This window comes from Salmo trutta, chromosome 16 (assembly GCF_901001165.1).
Source record: "Salmo trutta chromosome 16, fSalTru1.1, whole genome shotgun sequence".
NCBI lineage: Eukaryota > Metazoa > Chordata > Actinopteri > Salmoniformes > Salmonidae > Salmo > Salmo trutta.
Window position 1 is genome coordinate 25,706,569 of NC_042972.1, and position 17,150 is coordinate 25,723,718.

Consider the following 17,150-nt stretch of genomic DNA (forward strand, 5'->3'; position numbering starts at 1 on the left):
ATTTTGAAATTTTGTCACGAAACACGCCGGCGCGTTACCCTTCGGATAGTGTCTTGAACGCACGAACAAAACGCCGCTATTTGGATATAACTATGGATTATTTGGAACCAAACCAACATTTGTTGTTGAAGTAGAAGTCCTGGGAGTGCATTCTGACAAAGAACAGCAAAGGTAATCCAATTTTTCTTATAGTAAATCTGAGTTTGGTGAGTACCAAACTTGGTGGGTGTCAAAATAGCTAGCCTGTGATGGCCGGGCTATCTACTCAGAATATTGCAAAATGTGCTTTCACCGAAAAGCTAATTTTAAAATCGGACACCGCGATTGCATAAAGGAGTTCTGTATCTATAATTCTTAAAATAATTATGTTTTTTGTGAACGTTTATCGTGAGTAATTTAGTAAATTCACCGTAAGTGTTCGGTGGGAATGCTAGTTCTGAACGTCACATGCTAATGTAAAAAGTTGGTTTTTGATATAAATATGACCTTGATTGAACAAAACATGCATGTATTGTATAACATAATGTCCTAGGAGTGTCATCTGATGAAGATCATCAAAGGTTAGTGCTGCATTTAGCTGTGGTTTTGGTTTTTGTGATTATTTCTGGCTGGGTACTCTCCTGACATAATCTAATGTTTTGCTTTTGTTGTAAAGCCTTTTTGAAATCGGACAGTGTGGTTAGATTAATGAGAGTCTTGTCTTTAAAATGGTGTAAAATAGTCATGTTTGAAAAATGGAAGTTTTCGGATTTTCGAGGAGTTTGTATTTCGCGCCACGCCCTATCATTGGATATTGGAGCGGTGTTCCGCTAGCGGAACGTCTAGATGTAAGATTAACCCACCGTTCCTAGGCCGTCATTGAAAATAAGAATGTGTTTTTAACTGACTTGCCTAGTTAAGTAAAGGTGTTAAAATTAAAAAAATAATAATCTGCCAAATCGTTGTCCAAAAATACCGATTTCCGATTGTATGACAACTTGAAATCGGCCCTAATTAATCGAATATTCCGATTAATCGGTCAACCTCTAGTTTACATATACCTTAGCCAAATACAGTTAAACCCAGTTTTTCACATTCCTGACCTTTCAATCCTAGTAAAAATGCATGTCTTAGGTCCGTTAGGATCACCACTTTATTTTAAGAATGTGAAATGTCAGAATAATAGTAGAGAGAATGACTTTTTTCAGCTTTTATTTTTTTCATCACATTCCCAGTGGGTCAGAAGTTTACATACACTCAATTAGTACTTGGTAGCATTGCCTTTAAATTGTTTAACTTGGGTCAAATGTTTTGGGTAGCCTTCCACAAGCTTTCAACAATAAGTTGGGTGAATTTTGGGCAATTCCTCTCTCCAATACCTTGACTTTGTTGTCCTTAAGCCATTTTGCCACAACTTTGGAAGTATGCTTGGGGTCATTGTCCATTTGGAAGACCCATTTGCGACCAGACTTTAACCTCCTGACTGATGTCTTGAGATGTTGCTTCAATATATCCACAGAATTTTCAATTCCTCATGATGCTATCTATTTTGTGAAGTGCAGCAGTCCCTCCTGCAGCGAAGCACCCCCACAACACGATGCTAACATCGGTTAGGATGGTGTTCTTTTGGCTTGCAAGCCTCCCTCTTTTTCCTCCAAACATAACGATGTTCATTATGGCCAAATAGTTATATTTTTGTTTCATCAGACCAGAGGACATTTCTCTAAAGATTACGATCTTTGTTCCCATGTGCAATTACAACCGTAGTCTGGATTTTTTTATGGTGGTTTTGGAGCAGTGGCTTCTTCCTTGCTGAGCGACCTTTCAGGTTATGTCGATATAGGACTCGTTTTACTGTGGCTATAGAGATACTTTTGTACCTGTTCCCTCCAGCATCATCACAAGGTCCTTTGCTGTTCTGGGATTGATTTGCACTTTTCGCACCAAATACGTTCATCTCTCGGAGACAGAACGCGTCTCCTTCCTGAGCGGTATGACGGCTGCATGGTCCCATGGTGTTTATACTTGCGTACTATTGTTTGTACAGATGAACGTGGTACCTTCAGGCATTTGGAAATTGCTCCCAAGGATGAACCAGACTTGTGGAGGTCTACAATTTTTTTTCTGAGGTCTTGGCTGATTTATTTTGATTTTCCCATGATGTCAAGCAAAGAGGCACTGAGTTTGAAGGTAGGCCTTGACATGCATCCACAGGTACACCTCCAAATGACTAAAATGATGTCATTTAGCCTATCAGAAGCTTCTAAAGCCATGACATCGTTTTCTGGAATTTTCCAAGCTGTTTACAGTCAACTTAGTGTATGGAAACTTCTGACCCACTGGAATTGTGATGCAGTGGAATAATCTGTCTGTAAACAATTATTGGAAAAAATTACTTGTCATGCACAAAGTAGATGTCCTAACCGACTTGCCAAAACTATAGTTTGTTAACAAGAAATTTGTGGAGTGGTTGAAAAATATGTTTTAATGACTCCGACCTAAGTGTATGTAAACTTCCGACTTCAACTGTAGATATTCATTTTTTACATTTACATTTTAGTCATTTAGCAGACGCTCTTATCCAGAGCGACTTACAGTAGTGAATGCATACATTTCATTTTCATTTCATGCATTTTTTTTGTACTGGCCCCCCGTGGGAATCGAACCCACAACCCTGGCGTTGCACACACCATGCTGGCGTTGCAAACACCATGCTCTACCAACTGAGCCACGGGAAGGCTATTCCATAAGAAATCTGCCGTTACCAGCTACAATAGGCATTTACAACATGAACAATGTCTACACTGTATTTCTGATCAATCTGATGTTATTTTAATGGACAAAAAATGGGCCTTTCTTTCAAAAACAAGGACATTTCTAAGTGACCCTAAACTTTTGAACGGTAGTGTATGTTGAACTGGAACAAAGTGATCAGTTTCTGTCTAAATAAGATAGATGGGCTAAGTCATCTGTGATAGTCTGCCTCAACAGTCTGAGTATGCCTAGAACTCCATTCCTATTCTATTTAGAGTTTAGAGAAATGTATTGAATTGGAAATTAGCTATTATCATGCTGGTTAATGCGATGCATGTCTGTTGAATTTGGGAAAATCCACCATCACTCGGCCCAGCCCTACCTACTGAGCCAGTCCAAATCCGCTACTGTGTTGCGGCCATGGCATACTGCATACTTTTTACTAAATGGTACGTGCTAAATAGTATGCAAAGAAGAGTGCTTAGTGTACAGTTTAAGTATGTAGTATGGGTATTCGGACACAGCCTCTCCCTCATTCAGGGTACTATTTAACTTCTACTGCAGTTCCCTCCCGACCGCTGGATGGCCTAGTAACAGGCAAGAGTGCACAGTCCTTGGCCAAGTTCCAATATGCACACTAGCACACCCCTTAGAATGCATTCCCAATATGTTGCTTCATTCTGAATGAAATTTGAGTTTGGATATTAGAACAGAACATGTGAATGGCTGGCTATGAGCTGATGTGTCATGGCATGTTCCTGTGTGGCTCTGTTGGTAGAGCATGGCGCTTGCAACTGATTGGATTCCCATGGGGGACCAGTATAGAAAAAGTATGAATGTATGCACTCACTACAGTAAGTTGCTCTGGAAAAGAGCATCTGCTAAATTACTAAAATGTCATATGTTCCCCCCAGCCCTTTGGCACAGAGGACTGACACACTTTTGTAGGCCTCCACACGAATGCTTAGATCTACAACAAGAAATGTCAAAACCCCAGCCTCCTTAGTGCACAACCTGTTGCAATCTGTTTCCTTCATGTTCTGAGCCCTTGGAACTACCAGAAATAATTATTGGAGGCTGGTCTTGGTCTAAAGACTCTCTATTCTACGTCTTTGCTTGTAGGTGTACTAGTACATAACCTTCCCCACAAAAACCTTGTTGAAACCCCTTCTGCTGGAAATCAAGCGTAAATGGATCTTTGAGCATTTCTGTTGCCCAGAATGAAGGCTGACTTTTTGGATGCTGAGGTTTTTTACTTTCCCTCACCCTTTGGGCAGTTGGTTGGTTGTTAGGCTATATATTTCCCCTTAAAGGGAGTATCTGGCTGTAGGAGAATAAACACCCGGCTCTGCTGTATCCAGAATCAAATCCACTGGGATGTTTACAGTGTCTCGGAGTCAGTCAGCAAACCTCTCTGCTTCGGTAACCCTGTCATCATCCAGCATGCTAATGATGCTAACGCCAACTCTAGCCAAATTGGATCCAGTGCCCAGCCCAGCTGTCACCGTTGTCTGTCTTTGGCATCCATGATTCCTTGGGCCATGGGATACTCTCCATCTCAGCCACTCCATATGACCTGGTCATGATGTTTAAATGACCTGGTCACCGAACTCAAGTACACTTGGAATGAACCTTGAGACCGACAGAACAGCAGCCCATGTGAAGGAAGGGTTAATTTAATTACCACTCACACCACTCCCTCTGTAGGCATGGTACTCAGAGACCATAACATTCTTTTCTACCCATTATCTCCCTCCCTCTTTCACAACTTTCCTTCCATCACTGCCACAACTTTTTTCATGTTTTTCTCAGGCTTTCTTGTAATGCGCCGTCGAGTTGGCTCTAATTGCATAGTTTGTAAACCGTTCTTTGCAGCAGTCGTGTGAGTGTGAACAGACTCTTACCTCAGCCTTCAGAGAGCCAAGAAGGCTGAAACTTCAAATTGGCATAGCTAGGGGTAAACCTAATCCTCCCGCTGCCACCAAAAGTGACGCCTCCTCTCCTGCCCTTTCCTCCCTCCCCTCTCTCTCATTACCAGTCTCTGGTGTTAAGGGTGGCAGGTCCTGCCTGTCAGCCAGTTGGTTTGGGTTGCTCTCTTCCTCCCAGTCTTCCTTTGCATTCCTCTCTTCGTCTTCCCTGGGTGTGTATGTGCTAGTCTTCTTTATCGCCTCGGGTATGTTGTTTCCACTAATGTTTCTCTTGTGGTTTCCTTTTATTTCTCACCTTTTGTCATCAGTTATGTTTAGTGTGACCTTGTATTGTTGACTTCTTGAAGTGTAGGTGCATACATATGTCGTTCACAGTTCATTTATGGGTTGCGCTTGTTTGTTCTGTTTATTGTTGATGACTGAGGTAAAGTCCAGTGGAGAGTAGAGTAGGGAACGTGTTCGTAGTGCAGAAGATGGTCAGTTTCACACACTTGTGAAATCAGAGGCAACTGCTTAAGAGAAGTAACCTCGGTATAAGGAACATGGGTGTGTAACGTTATGGTGGTTCATACAGATTTAGTGTGGATGATGTCACCTTGCTCATTATCTTCTTGCCCCCCAACTGGGTGGCTAACTGGCTAGCCATTTTGTTTACCTGGATAGAATGACTGCATTTTATAGTGTGAAATTGTGGTTGGGTGTTTCTTATGGGATGAACATGATCTAGACTGACCACTTCTATCAAGGTGGAAAGCAACAATTGGTTGGCAGTGAGCGATTACAACCTTACCAGAGAAAGCTGTGGTAGACGACCTACTTAAAGGGATTTTAAGGATTTCTAATTAGGAAAATGTAGAAAACATTTACTAATAGTGTATATAAGTAGTTTATAAAGTATACTTTTTACTGTAAAATGTTACCAAAGCTTATGTCTCGCTGCTGTCTACTTCACATCCATTAACAGTGAAACTTTGTGAGCAGCAGGGTAAATGAGTAACCAAAGGTGTGGTAACAATGCAGATGATTCAGTGAAGTGGATTACTACCCTGCTGCTCCTCCTAAGATGTCTAAATGTTGCTCACATCTGGCTGTGTTTGGACACGTTGGGAAAGTGCCGGAACATCAAGCTGTCAAGTGTACTTATTGATGACTAGGAGGAGGAGGAGGAGGAGGAGGAGGATGATGATGATGATGATGACGGGATCACAGGTCATACCATGACAATATAAAATAATCCTGCACAACAAAATCATTTGAAACTACAGTAGACTAGTGGCAGGCTTGTCGTTCGTTATTGATTGATGAGAGGTCTAGGAATAACCTACTTTTTTAAAATAAAACTTCTCCTTGAGAGATGCAATCAAATAAGTGTAGGGTTAAAGTTGATTTTGGGGATCTTCTGAAGACTCCCACCATTGATTATGTTATTAATTTGCTTACGTGCCATTGTACTTATGCTCACTGTATAGCTGAATATTGAGGTCTCTGTCTATCTCTCTGCCAAAACCCGCAGCCCCGCGTCGGTGAGAAAAGGGACTGAAGGTGATAGAGAGACAGCGTCTGTTTTTCTCTGAAACAAGGGCAGATTTGCATGCCGCTGAGACAGGTTCTCAGAAACCTTGTGTTAAGAATAACTTGTTATTTTAGCTGCACATGCAAGGTTTGACATAGGGATCTCAGGTATATAAGATCCTGTCTTTCTTTTGTCCGGGGCAGAACTCAGGAGAGACATCAGTTGTATGTTTGATCTTTGCCTTCTGTCTACAGTTGTATTTTGATTAAAATTATGATTTATAAGTGCACATTTTGAGTATTTCTTAAGTAAATAACAGAGCCCAGAAAAGTGGAACCAACATAAGCCAAGGTGATTTCCCAATGTTTGGTGTTGTCAATCTTGTCAGGGATTTTCTGTTTACACCAGGTCAACTTTTGAAAACTTTGCTTTTGATTTATAAGGCCGGATACATCAGTCTACCAGGATAGGAATTAATATTAAAAGGGTCTTACTCTTATGTTCCTAGATGCATTGCTGGCGGACTTGGAGTCGACGACCTCACACATCTCCAAGCGGCCAGTGTTTCTGCCGGACGAGACACCCTACTCTTTCCCCACGGGAGGACAGGCCCCTCCCCCTGTACCACCACCTCCCTCTGCTGAGGCCCTGAATGGAACCTTGCTTGACCCCCTAGATTCCACCCCCTTGTCCACACAGGTACGTGCATGCATACATACATGCATACATACATGCATACATACATACATACATGCATGCATACATTTACATTTACATTTGTCATTTAGCAGACGCTCTTATCCAGAGCGACTTACAGTAGTGAATGCATACATTTCATGCATTTTTTGTATTTTTATAAAAAGCTTTCAAATGAAACAAGCAATTTTACACACGGTAAAAAGTAGTTATCTTGACAATACTGCGTTCCAAAAGAGTAGCAGATTTGAACATTAAACATACATACATACATACATACATACATACATACATACATACATACATACATACATATTTGTGTTCCCATACACACACACACACAAGGCTGGTGTGGATTCAGGCTTTTGCTCAAGTTGGTAACCGATCTGATTCAACTAATAAAATCTTGAAGACTGAGCAAAAGCCTGTGCCCACATGACACCCTCTCACCCATTTACCACTTTACCTAGAACACTACTACACTTCTAAATATGTACCTGTCCTTTCTTAGTCCTACAGCCCTGCACAGAAAAGCTTGTGGTCCAGGGACAGCAGTAGCCCCCCCTTACCACGAAGCGAAGAGGACCACGTCTACAGGTAATAATGATCATAATAAACAATACACTTCATGTAGCGACACATGACAAAATGAACATCAGATGTCTGTTACTGATGTTTGTCTGTCTGTTGGTTCCTGCAGCTTCCCCAACAAGCAGAAGAGTACGGAGGCTGCAATGAGCTCCTCCCTGGGCTGCAACCTGTCCGAACTGGACCGGCTGCTTCTTGAGCTCAACGCTGTGCAGCACAACACACCCTCCTTCCCCACTGAGGGTACGCTACACCATTATGTGTGCATTCCAAATGACACCCTATTTCCTATATAGTGCACTGCTTTTGACCAGGGCCCACATGTCGAAAACCCTATTTGGTACATAAAAGCATTTAACAGTTACGGTCTCTTGACCATTGCTGTTGTTGAAACTTGCCAATATGAAAATATATATTTTTCTCCTCCTGTGTTGCAGAAGAGTCAGCTCCGCCCTTCCCTTCCAGCAGCACCACCCATTATGTGCAGGCGAACGGGGTTTCTGGGGCAGGCAAGTTGCCTCGCCCCACCATGGAGAAGCCAAAACGCAGCGTGGCCACCAGGCCACCAGTCATAGAAGACATGCGCCCCAGCGCCAAGAGCCTCCTTGATGAGCAAGAAAGTTCTGTGCCCTCTCCCATGTAAGGATTAGGGCTGGTCCAAAATGTTGCTATTCCCATAAATTGGGGGACAATTGACTGCAAAGCAATGGCACTGCACCTCAAGTTCCTGAAGACAGTTTAATCTTACTCACAGATTGTGCTATGTCCTGTGTGTTTTTCATGTTTGACTTTGGTCATTTAACGCTCATCATTATGACCTAATGTTTGTTTGTTTGATCTCTAGCCCCACCCCATTGGTGGTAGAGAAGTTGGGGGAGGAGGAGACGCCCTCCCAGCTGCAGGCCAGAATCTCAGCCTCCTCCGCCACGCGGGAGCTTGACGAGCTCATGGCCTCGCTGTCCGACTTCAAAGTCCAGAGCAACGTAAGTTTTACAGAAAGATTGTTACGAGGGTGGGTGGATGAGAAGGAGACCGGTGAGTGCTACTCTTCCTGGGGTTTACATTAAACATTACATAATACAGAACATCAATAGACAATAACAGCTCAAGGCGAGAACTACATACATTTTCAAACAGCACACAGCCTACATATCAATACATACACACAAAATATCTAGGGTGGATGGATGAGGGGGGTGGGTGTCAGGGTGGGTGGGGTGATAGATGATAAAAAGCACTATGCAGGTACAGATTAGGTGAAGTAAGTTGGGGTGAAATGTGAATTCAAATAAATATATAGATTAGAAACCAGGTGGTGGAAAGTCAACTCTCAGGTGAATGTGTTGCTTTCAAAAGGTAGGTTGAAGATGTATTTTTAGCATTGATGTGTGGGTTCTTCACACAGGTAGAATCCTGTGGCCTAGAATGTAATGTACATTGAGTCGGGCATTTACTACCATTTGCCTTATCGATCCCACAATACAACAAGTTATTTACTCTAACCAGGTTTCATAACTTTTTATGCGAGTAAAGTATATATTTTTTTAATGACAGGCCTGATGGGAACTGCTAATTTGTCTGTAAACTTTCCAAATATCGACAAAACAAAATACGCTTGACAAAGTGGAATCTTTTTGTGTCTGTAAAATGTATTATGCGAGAAATGGTGGTGGAAACATGATGCTATTCTATCAATATCAAAGTAAAGTGCATTCGGAAAGTATTCAGACCCCTTGACTTTTCCACATTTTGTCACATTACAGCCTTATTCTATAATAGATTGATGAGGGAAAAAACTATTTAATCTACACATAGTACCCCATAATGACAAAGCAGAAACTAAAAAAATGTTTTGCTAGTGTATTTAAAAACTATCACATTTTATATAACTATTCAGACTCTTTACTTGGTAATTTGTTGAAGCACATTTGGCAGGGATTATAGCCTCAAGTCTTGGGTATGATGCTACAAGGTTGGCACAACTGTATTTGGGGAGTTTCTCCCATTCTTCTCTGCAGATCCTCTCAACCTCTTTCGGGTTGGATGGGGAGCATCGCTGCACAGCTATTTTCAGGTCTCTCCAGAGATGTTCGATCGGTTCAAGTCCGGGCTCTGGCTGGGCCACTCAAGGACATTCAGAGACTTGTCCCGAAGCCACTTCTGCGTTGTCTTGGTTGTGTGCTTAGGGCCGTTGTCCTGTTGGAAGGTGAACCTTCGCCCCAGTCTGAGAACCTGCTCCAGAGCACTCAGAACTTCATCAAGGATCTCTCTGTACTTTTCTCCGTTCATCTTTCCCTCGATCCTGACTAGTCTCCCAGTCCCTGCTGCTGAAAAACATCCCCACAGGATGACGCTGCCACCACAATGCTTCACCATAGGGATGGTGCCAGGTTTCCTCCAGACGTGACGCTTGGCATTCAGGCCAAAGAGTTCAATCTTGCTTTCATCAGACCAGAGAATCTTGTTTCTCATGGTTAAAGTCCTTTAGGTGTCGTTTGGCAAACTCCAAGGGGCTGTCATGTGCCTTTTACTGAGGAGTGGCTTCCGTCTGGTCACTCTACCATAAAGGCCTGAATGGTGGAGCGCTGCAGAGATGGTTGTCCTTCTGGAAGGTTCTCCCATCTACACAGAGGATCTCTGGAGCGCTGACCATTGGTTTCTTGGTGACCTCCCTGACCAAGGCCTTTCTCTTCCAATTGCTCAGTTTGGCCGGGTGGCCAGCTCTAGGAAGAGTCTTGGTGGTTCCACACTTCTTCCAGTTAAGAATGATGGAGGCCACTGTGTTTTTAGTGACCTTCAATGCTGCAGACAATTTTCGGTACCCTTCCCCAGATCTGTGCGTCGACACAATCCTGTCTCGGAGCTCAACGGACAATTCCTTTGACCTCATGGCTTGGTTTTTGCTCTGACATGCACTGGCAACTGTGTGCCTTTCCAAATCATGTCCAATCAATTTAATTTACCACAGGTGGACTCCCAAGTCGTAGAAACATCACAAGGACGATCAATGGAAACAGGATGCACCTGACCTTAATGTCTCATAGCAAAGGGTCTGAATACTTATGTAAATAAGGTATTTCTGTGTTTTTATTTTTAATACATTTGCAAAAATGTCTCAACCTGTTTTCACTTTGTCATTATGGGGTATGGTGTGTAGACTGAGGAAAAACATTTATTTAATACATTTTATAATAAGGCTATAACGTAACAAAATGTGGAAGAAGTCGAGGCCTGTACTTTCTGAATGCACTGTACATTTGGAGTCACGATGATATTCATGTAGTGCTCCCACTATGACTCAGGAAATCATGCAGTTTATTGCTACTGATGAGTTATGAACTTCACAGGGTGGTGAAAGTGCACAAATGAGCTTGATGCTCCTTTATAATAAATATTGAGGGTCTTCTCCTGGTGACATGATTGACCCTTGACTGCCGTTTGACAACAACAAAAATTGCGCTCTTATCTATAATAATCTCATGAAGGCTAGCCTACCCACACTGACCAAAGTGGGCACATGTGCTATTTAATGCAACCGTTTTTGACCTAACCTATCAGAGTTGAAAAGGTGATGGAAATGCATTTGAACTTTTAGATTTTTATTTGTTACTTGAAATCTTAAGCGGAAAGGTACCTTTTTTTTTTTTTTTTTGCACCACGTCATCACATTGCTTTTTATCCACAACAAGTCAGTTTGGTGGAAACACGACTGGTGGGAAAATATGCAGATTTTAGAATATTTGCATGAAAACCTGTCCCCAATTTGGATGGAAACATAGCTACTGTGAGGAATGTGAATTATTGTTATAGTCATCACTGATTATATTGTTACTTTTCACAAGGATTTAAAGAAATGGTCATGATTGATTTGACATGATCCATGTCTTTCCATGTCTACCTCTTTTCAAACCATTTTCAATTTTTTTCCCCTCCCTGTCTCCTATTATTAATGTCTTCTATCTCCAGTCTTGTTCTCAATTGTCTGTCGATATGGAACCTCTCCTGCTCAGTCAAGAATCAGAACCCCCCTCCATAGAGACGGTCTGCTACCCCAGTAGTTTTAACCAGGTACCCAACTGTGGATCTGCAACTGGAGCCCCTCAGTGACACGTTCCCCTCCTGTAACCCTGTTCCTTTAGAACTCCACATAGATGAAGATGCCTGCTCTGCCTCTCCCCTCTCCACCCCCCCCTCTCAGCTGCTTCAGCCTCCGTTGTGTTGGCCTTGTCCCAGAGTCTTCAGTACACCCAGATCCACACACAGCTGGTAGGAGAAACTGATCCCAGCGTGAGAACTACACTGACCTCCCACATAGTCCTTCACTGTGGTCTCTACCACTACAAGCCATACGTAGTCAAATAACCCCAATCCTCATTTTGCTCCAGTTGAAAGTCCTGCAGTGGATGCAAGACACGTAATCCAGTAATTTTTTCCAATACCCCTAGTCCCATTACTGTTGCTAAGATGCCTAGTCCTATAACTGTTATTTTATTTAACCTTTATTTAACTAGACAAGTCAGTTAAGAACAAATTCTTATTTACAATGACGGCCTACCCTGCGGGGACGGGGGCTGGGATTAAAAATAAAACAAATAAACAAAATATAAATATAGGACAAAACACACAACACTACATAAAGAGAGACCTAAGACGACAACATAGCAAGGCAGCAACGCATGACAACACAGCATGGTAGCAACACAACATGGTAGCAGCACAACATGGTAGCAGCACAAAACATGTCACAAACATTATTGGGCACAGACAACAGCACAACGGGCAAGAAGGTAGAGACAACAATACATCACGCAAAGCAGCCACAACTGTCAGTAAGAGTGTCCATGATTGAGTCTTTGAATGAAGAGATTTAGATAAAACTGTCCAGTTTGAGTATTTGTTGAAACTCGTTCCAGTCGCTAGCTGCAGTGGACTGAAAAGAGGAGTGACCCAGGGATGTGTGCGCTTTGGGGTCCTTTTAACAGAATGTGATTGGCAGAATGGGTGTTGTATGTGGAGGATGATAGGGGGAGTGAGGCCTAAGAGGGATTTATAAATAAGCATCAACCAGTGGGTCTTGCGACGGGTATACAGAGGAGTATAGAGTACAGTGATGTGTCCTATAAGGAGCATTGTTGGCAAATCCGATGGCAGAATGGTAAAGAATATCTAGTCGCTTGAGAGCACCCTTACCTGCTGCCAAGACACCCGGTCTTGTAGCTGTTGCCAAGATGCCCCGGTCCTAAAACGAACACCCTTCCTCCCTTAGCCCCCATTGCGCCTTCTTCCCCACCGAAGGAGAACCAGTCAGACGCACCTGCTGCTCAGCCACCAGAACACCCTACTGCATGTACTGACTTGGGGATAATGTGGCCATGTCGGGAGCCCTTGCTGGAGGACGCCCTCGACAGATTGCTGTCCTATAAGTTGACTCCGCCAGAGGGAGAAGTGGAGCATGCCAAGGAGACCCATTAGGACAAAGAGGAGCTTTATGCCATGGCAGGAACGAGGAAAGAACTTGGGAGGAAGGGATTTACCCTGGACACATGCCTCTGGATGGGTGGGAGGGGATGATAACTCCCCTTGCCGAGGCCAGCTGGATAGACATCTGTTTGACCCCGTCAACGTTCCCAGGAACCGCCGACGCCACGCTGGACCTCTCCCTGAACCAGCCTTTGGCCGTGGAGAGGCTGTCCGTGTCGGGCCAAGTACGACGCTCTCTTCGAGGGCTTTTTTATCAGATTGCTCATTCTAGCCTGGTGGAATCGGGCTGATCGCTACGTTGGCCATTCTTTTTCAATTCACTTATCAGTATGGAATTTCTCATAATTGAAACTGTTTTGAGTCTGTAATGAGGGGCATTATTCAAAATGAGAGAAAAATGTGTTATTAATCGGAATGGCCGATTTTAATTAGGGCCGATTTTCAAGTTTTCATAACAATCGGTAATCTGTATTTTTGGTCACCGATTTTGCCGAATTTCTTAATTAAAAAAAAAAAGTTTGACCTTTATTTTTTTTTATATATATATTTTTTTATATTTGTTTTCTTTTTATTATATATTTTTTAAATATATTTTTTTTACATATTTTTTCTAATTTATTATTTTCTTTTTTTTTTCTTTACACCTTTATTTAACTAGGCAAGTCAGATTAAGAACACATTTTTATTTTCAATGACGGCCTAGGAACGGGGGTTAACTGCCTTGTTCAGGGGGGATTCGTTTTTGCAACCTTCCGGTTACTAGTCCAACGCTCTAACCAACTTCCTAACATTGCACTCCACAAGGAGTGACTACTTGTTACGCGAGGGCAGCAAGAAGCCAAGGTAAGTTGCTAGCTAGCATTGATCGTTTTTTTATAAGATAAGTTTAATCTTAACAATCACTAGTTAACTACACATGGTTGATATTACTAGTTTATCTAACGTGTCCTGCATTGCATATAATCGATGCGGTGCCTGTTAATTTCTCATTGAATCACAGCCAACTTTGACAAACGGGCATTGATTTAACAAGCGCATTTGCGAAAAAAGCACTGTCGTTGCACCAATGTAACTAACCATAAACATCAATGCCTTTCTTTAAAACCAATACCCAAGTATATATTTTTAAACCTGCATATTTAGTTAATATTGCCTGCTAACATTGAAATTGTGTCACTTATCTTGCGTTCATTGCACGCAGTCAGGGTATATGCAACAGTTTGGGCCGCCTGGCTCGTTGCGAACTAATTTGCCCGAATTTTATGTAATTATGACATAACATTGAAGGTTGTGCAATGTAACAGGAATATTTGGACTTAGGGATGCCACCCGTTAGATAAAATACGGAACCGTTCCGTATTTCACTGAAAGAAAAAAATGTTTTGTTTTCGAGAGATTAGTTTCCAGATTCGACCATATTAATGACCAAAGGCTCGTATTTCTGTGTGTTTATTATATTATAATTAAGTCTATGATTTGATAGAGCAGTCTGACTGAGCGATGGTAGGCAGCAGCAGGCTAGTAAGCATTCATTCAAACAGCACTTTCGTGCGTTTTGCCAGCAGCTCTTCGCTGTGCTTCGAGCTGTTTATGACTTCAAGCTGGGTGGGTATAATTTGTGGAACGTTCCAACAGGAATCTATTCCAAAAAATTCGTAAATAACAAGGTTGCCAAAAAACAACGCATACAAAGTTGTATAGCGGCAGAATAAGATACCGGGTAGGGAGTGGTCTATTTCATTGCGTTTTTCACTCATCACGTTTATTCCAAAAGAAGTCTGTCCTCACTCTGTTTGCCTATGGACAAACATTAAGAATAAGCTACGTGGTGAGTTGATGCCTATTCAGCAGCTAGTTAGCTAGGTTTGTATTTGTTGCTACTTTGTATGCGTTGTTGGTTGGCAACCTTTTACTTTACGTTTTTGGAACAGATTCCTGTTGGAACGTTCCACAAATTATACCCACCCCTTCAAGCCTATCAACCCCCAAGATTAGGCTGGTGTAATCGATGTGAAATGGCTAGCTAGTTAGCCGGGTGCGCGCTAATAGCGTTTCAAACGTCACTCGCTCTGAGACTTGGAGTAGTTGTTCCCCTTGCTCTGCATGGGTAACGCTGCTTCGAGGCTGGCTGTTGTCGATGTGTTCCTGGTTCGAGCCCAGGTAGGAGCGAGGAGAGGGACGGAAGCTATACTGTTACACTGGAAATCCTAAAGTGCCTATAAGAACATCCAATAGTCAAAGGTATATGAAATACAAATCGTATAGAGAGAAATAGTCCTATAATTCCTATAATAACTACAACCTAAAACTTCTTACCTGGGAATATTGAAGACTCATGTTAATTAAAAGGAACCACCAGCTTTCATATGTTCCCATGTTCTGTGCAAGGCACTTAAACGTTAGCTTTCTTACATGGCACATATTGCACTTTTACTTTCTTCTCGTAACACTTTGTTTTGCATTATTTAAACCAAATTGAACATGTTTCATTATTTATTTGAGGCTAAATTGATTTTATTGATGTATTATATTAAGTTAAAATAAGTGTTCATTCAGTATTGTTGTAATTGTCATTATTACAAATAAATACATACTAAAAAAATCGGCCGATTATTCGGTTTCGGCTTTTTTTGTGTGGCCCTCCAATAATCGGTATCGGCGTTGAAAAATCATAATCGGTCGACCTCTAATTTGGATCACCAATCAATCAGAGGACGGCTTTATTCAAAGCACAGTATTTGACCACGTGGGCTATTGTCAAAAACCCACCCACTGTTTCTGAAAGGATGCTGATTGGTCCGTCCATGTTCAAAACGCCATCTATTGGATTTAGCCAGACTGATAAGTGAAGTGAAATAGAATGGTGAAAGCCATGATCAGGCTTGTTCCACAATCATTCATGTTCCATCTAGCTCTGTAACAGTATGTCATTGTGCTGTTTTCAAATTGAAGTGATTGAGATGGGCTCTTATTTTGGGAGAGCAGCTCACGTGAACACAACATGACACCAGAAGAGGCTGATGGGAGGAGTTATAGGAGGATGGGCTCATTGTAATGGCTGGAATGGAATACATAGAAGTGTATCAAACACATGGAAAGCACATGTTTGACTCTGTATTTATTCCATTCCAGCCATTACAATGGGCTCGTCCTCCTATAGCTCCTCCCACCAGCCTCCACTGGAGGACATATAAGAACATAATATAGATTATTTGTGTGTATGTTTGTGTATATGTGTGTATGGCAGGCAGGCATCTGGTCAAAGTTGTATCTTCTTGCTTTACCTGAAGTGATGCAAGTAAAGCGGAGAATGTTGACTTGTGAACTGCTCAAGGATAGAAGTCAGCGCAAAAGTCAAGAGGGTTCACTGCCTACCATGGTCCATGTTGAAATCTCCGCTCTGCATTGTTTACGGCTATATTGCATGTCTCAACGTGCATTTATGACTGTGTGCATAGCTTTGTGGGGATTTGCTTGAGCTTGTCACTTTAACAATCAAGGTTGACGCAAACCTTCACTGCACAGCTGTGTGTAGCTTGCCACCTGTGTAAATATGCTGGATTATACACTATTTATAGAAAAGTATGTGGACACCCCTTCAATTAGTGGATTCGGCTATTTCAGCCACAATCATTGCTGGCAGGTGTATAACGTTGAGCACCTAGCCATGCAATCTCCATAGACAAACATTGGCAGTAGAATGGCCTTACTGAAGAGCTCAGTGACTTTCAACGTGGCATCGTCATCAGTTCGTCAGATTTTTGCCCTGCTAGAGCTGCCCCGGTCAACTGTAAGTGCTGTTATTGCGAAGTGGAAACGTCTAGGCTCAACAATGGCTCAACTGCGAAATGGTACGCCACACAAGCTCACAGAATGGAACCGCTGAAGCGTGTAATGCGTAAAAATCATCTGTCCTCGGTTGCAACACTCACTACCGAGTTTCAAACTGCCTCTGGAAGCAACGTTAACACAAGAACTGTTCGTTGGGAGCTTCATGAAATGGGTTTCCATGGCTGAGCAGCCGCACACAAGCCTGAGATCACCATGCGCAATACCAAGCGTCAGCTAGAGTGGTGTAAATCTCGCCGCCATTGGACTCTGGAGCAGTGGAAATTAGTTCTCTGGAGTGATGAATCACGCTTCACCATCTGGCAGTCCAACGGACAAATCTGGGTTTGGCAGATGCCAGAAAAACTCTACCTGCCCAAATG

General features: G+C 42.4%; 1 protein-coding gene across 4 annotated transcripts in view; it reads left to right on the forward strand.

Moving 5' to 3' along the window:
* The window catches only part of LOC115150383 (paxillin-like), a 60,287-nt gene that overhangs the window by 35,644 nt on the left and 7,493 nt on the right, over positions 1 to 17,150 (forward strand). The window contains exons 1-6 of one of the 4 annotated variants that reach the window (XM_029693619.1): positions 4,789 to 4,906; positions 6,683 to 6,873; positions 7,382 to 7,467; positions 7,571 to 7,701; positions 7,896 to 8,097; positions 8,303 to 8,441. In XM_029693619.1, coding sequence (XP_029549479.1) covers positions 7,605 to 7,701; positions 7,896 to 8,097; positions 8,303 to 8,441 — 438 coding nt within the window. In that variant the 5' untranslated portion in view covers positions 4,789 to 4,906; positions 6,683 to 6,873; positions 7,382 to 7,467; positions 7,571 to 7,604. Of the gene's footprint in view, positions 1 to 4,788; positions 4,907 to 6,503; positions 6,526 to 6,682; positions 6,874 to 7,381; positions 7,468 to 7,570; positions 7,702 to 7,895; positions 8,098 to 8,302; positions 8,442 to 17,150 lie in introns of those variants that run through there. The other 3 variants (XM_029693620.1, XM_029693621.1, XM_029693617.1) reach the window with 3 other exon arrangements.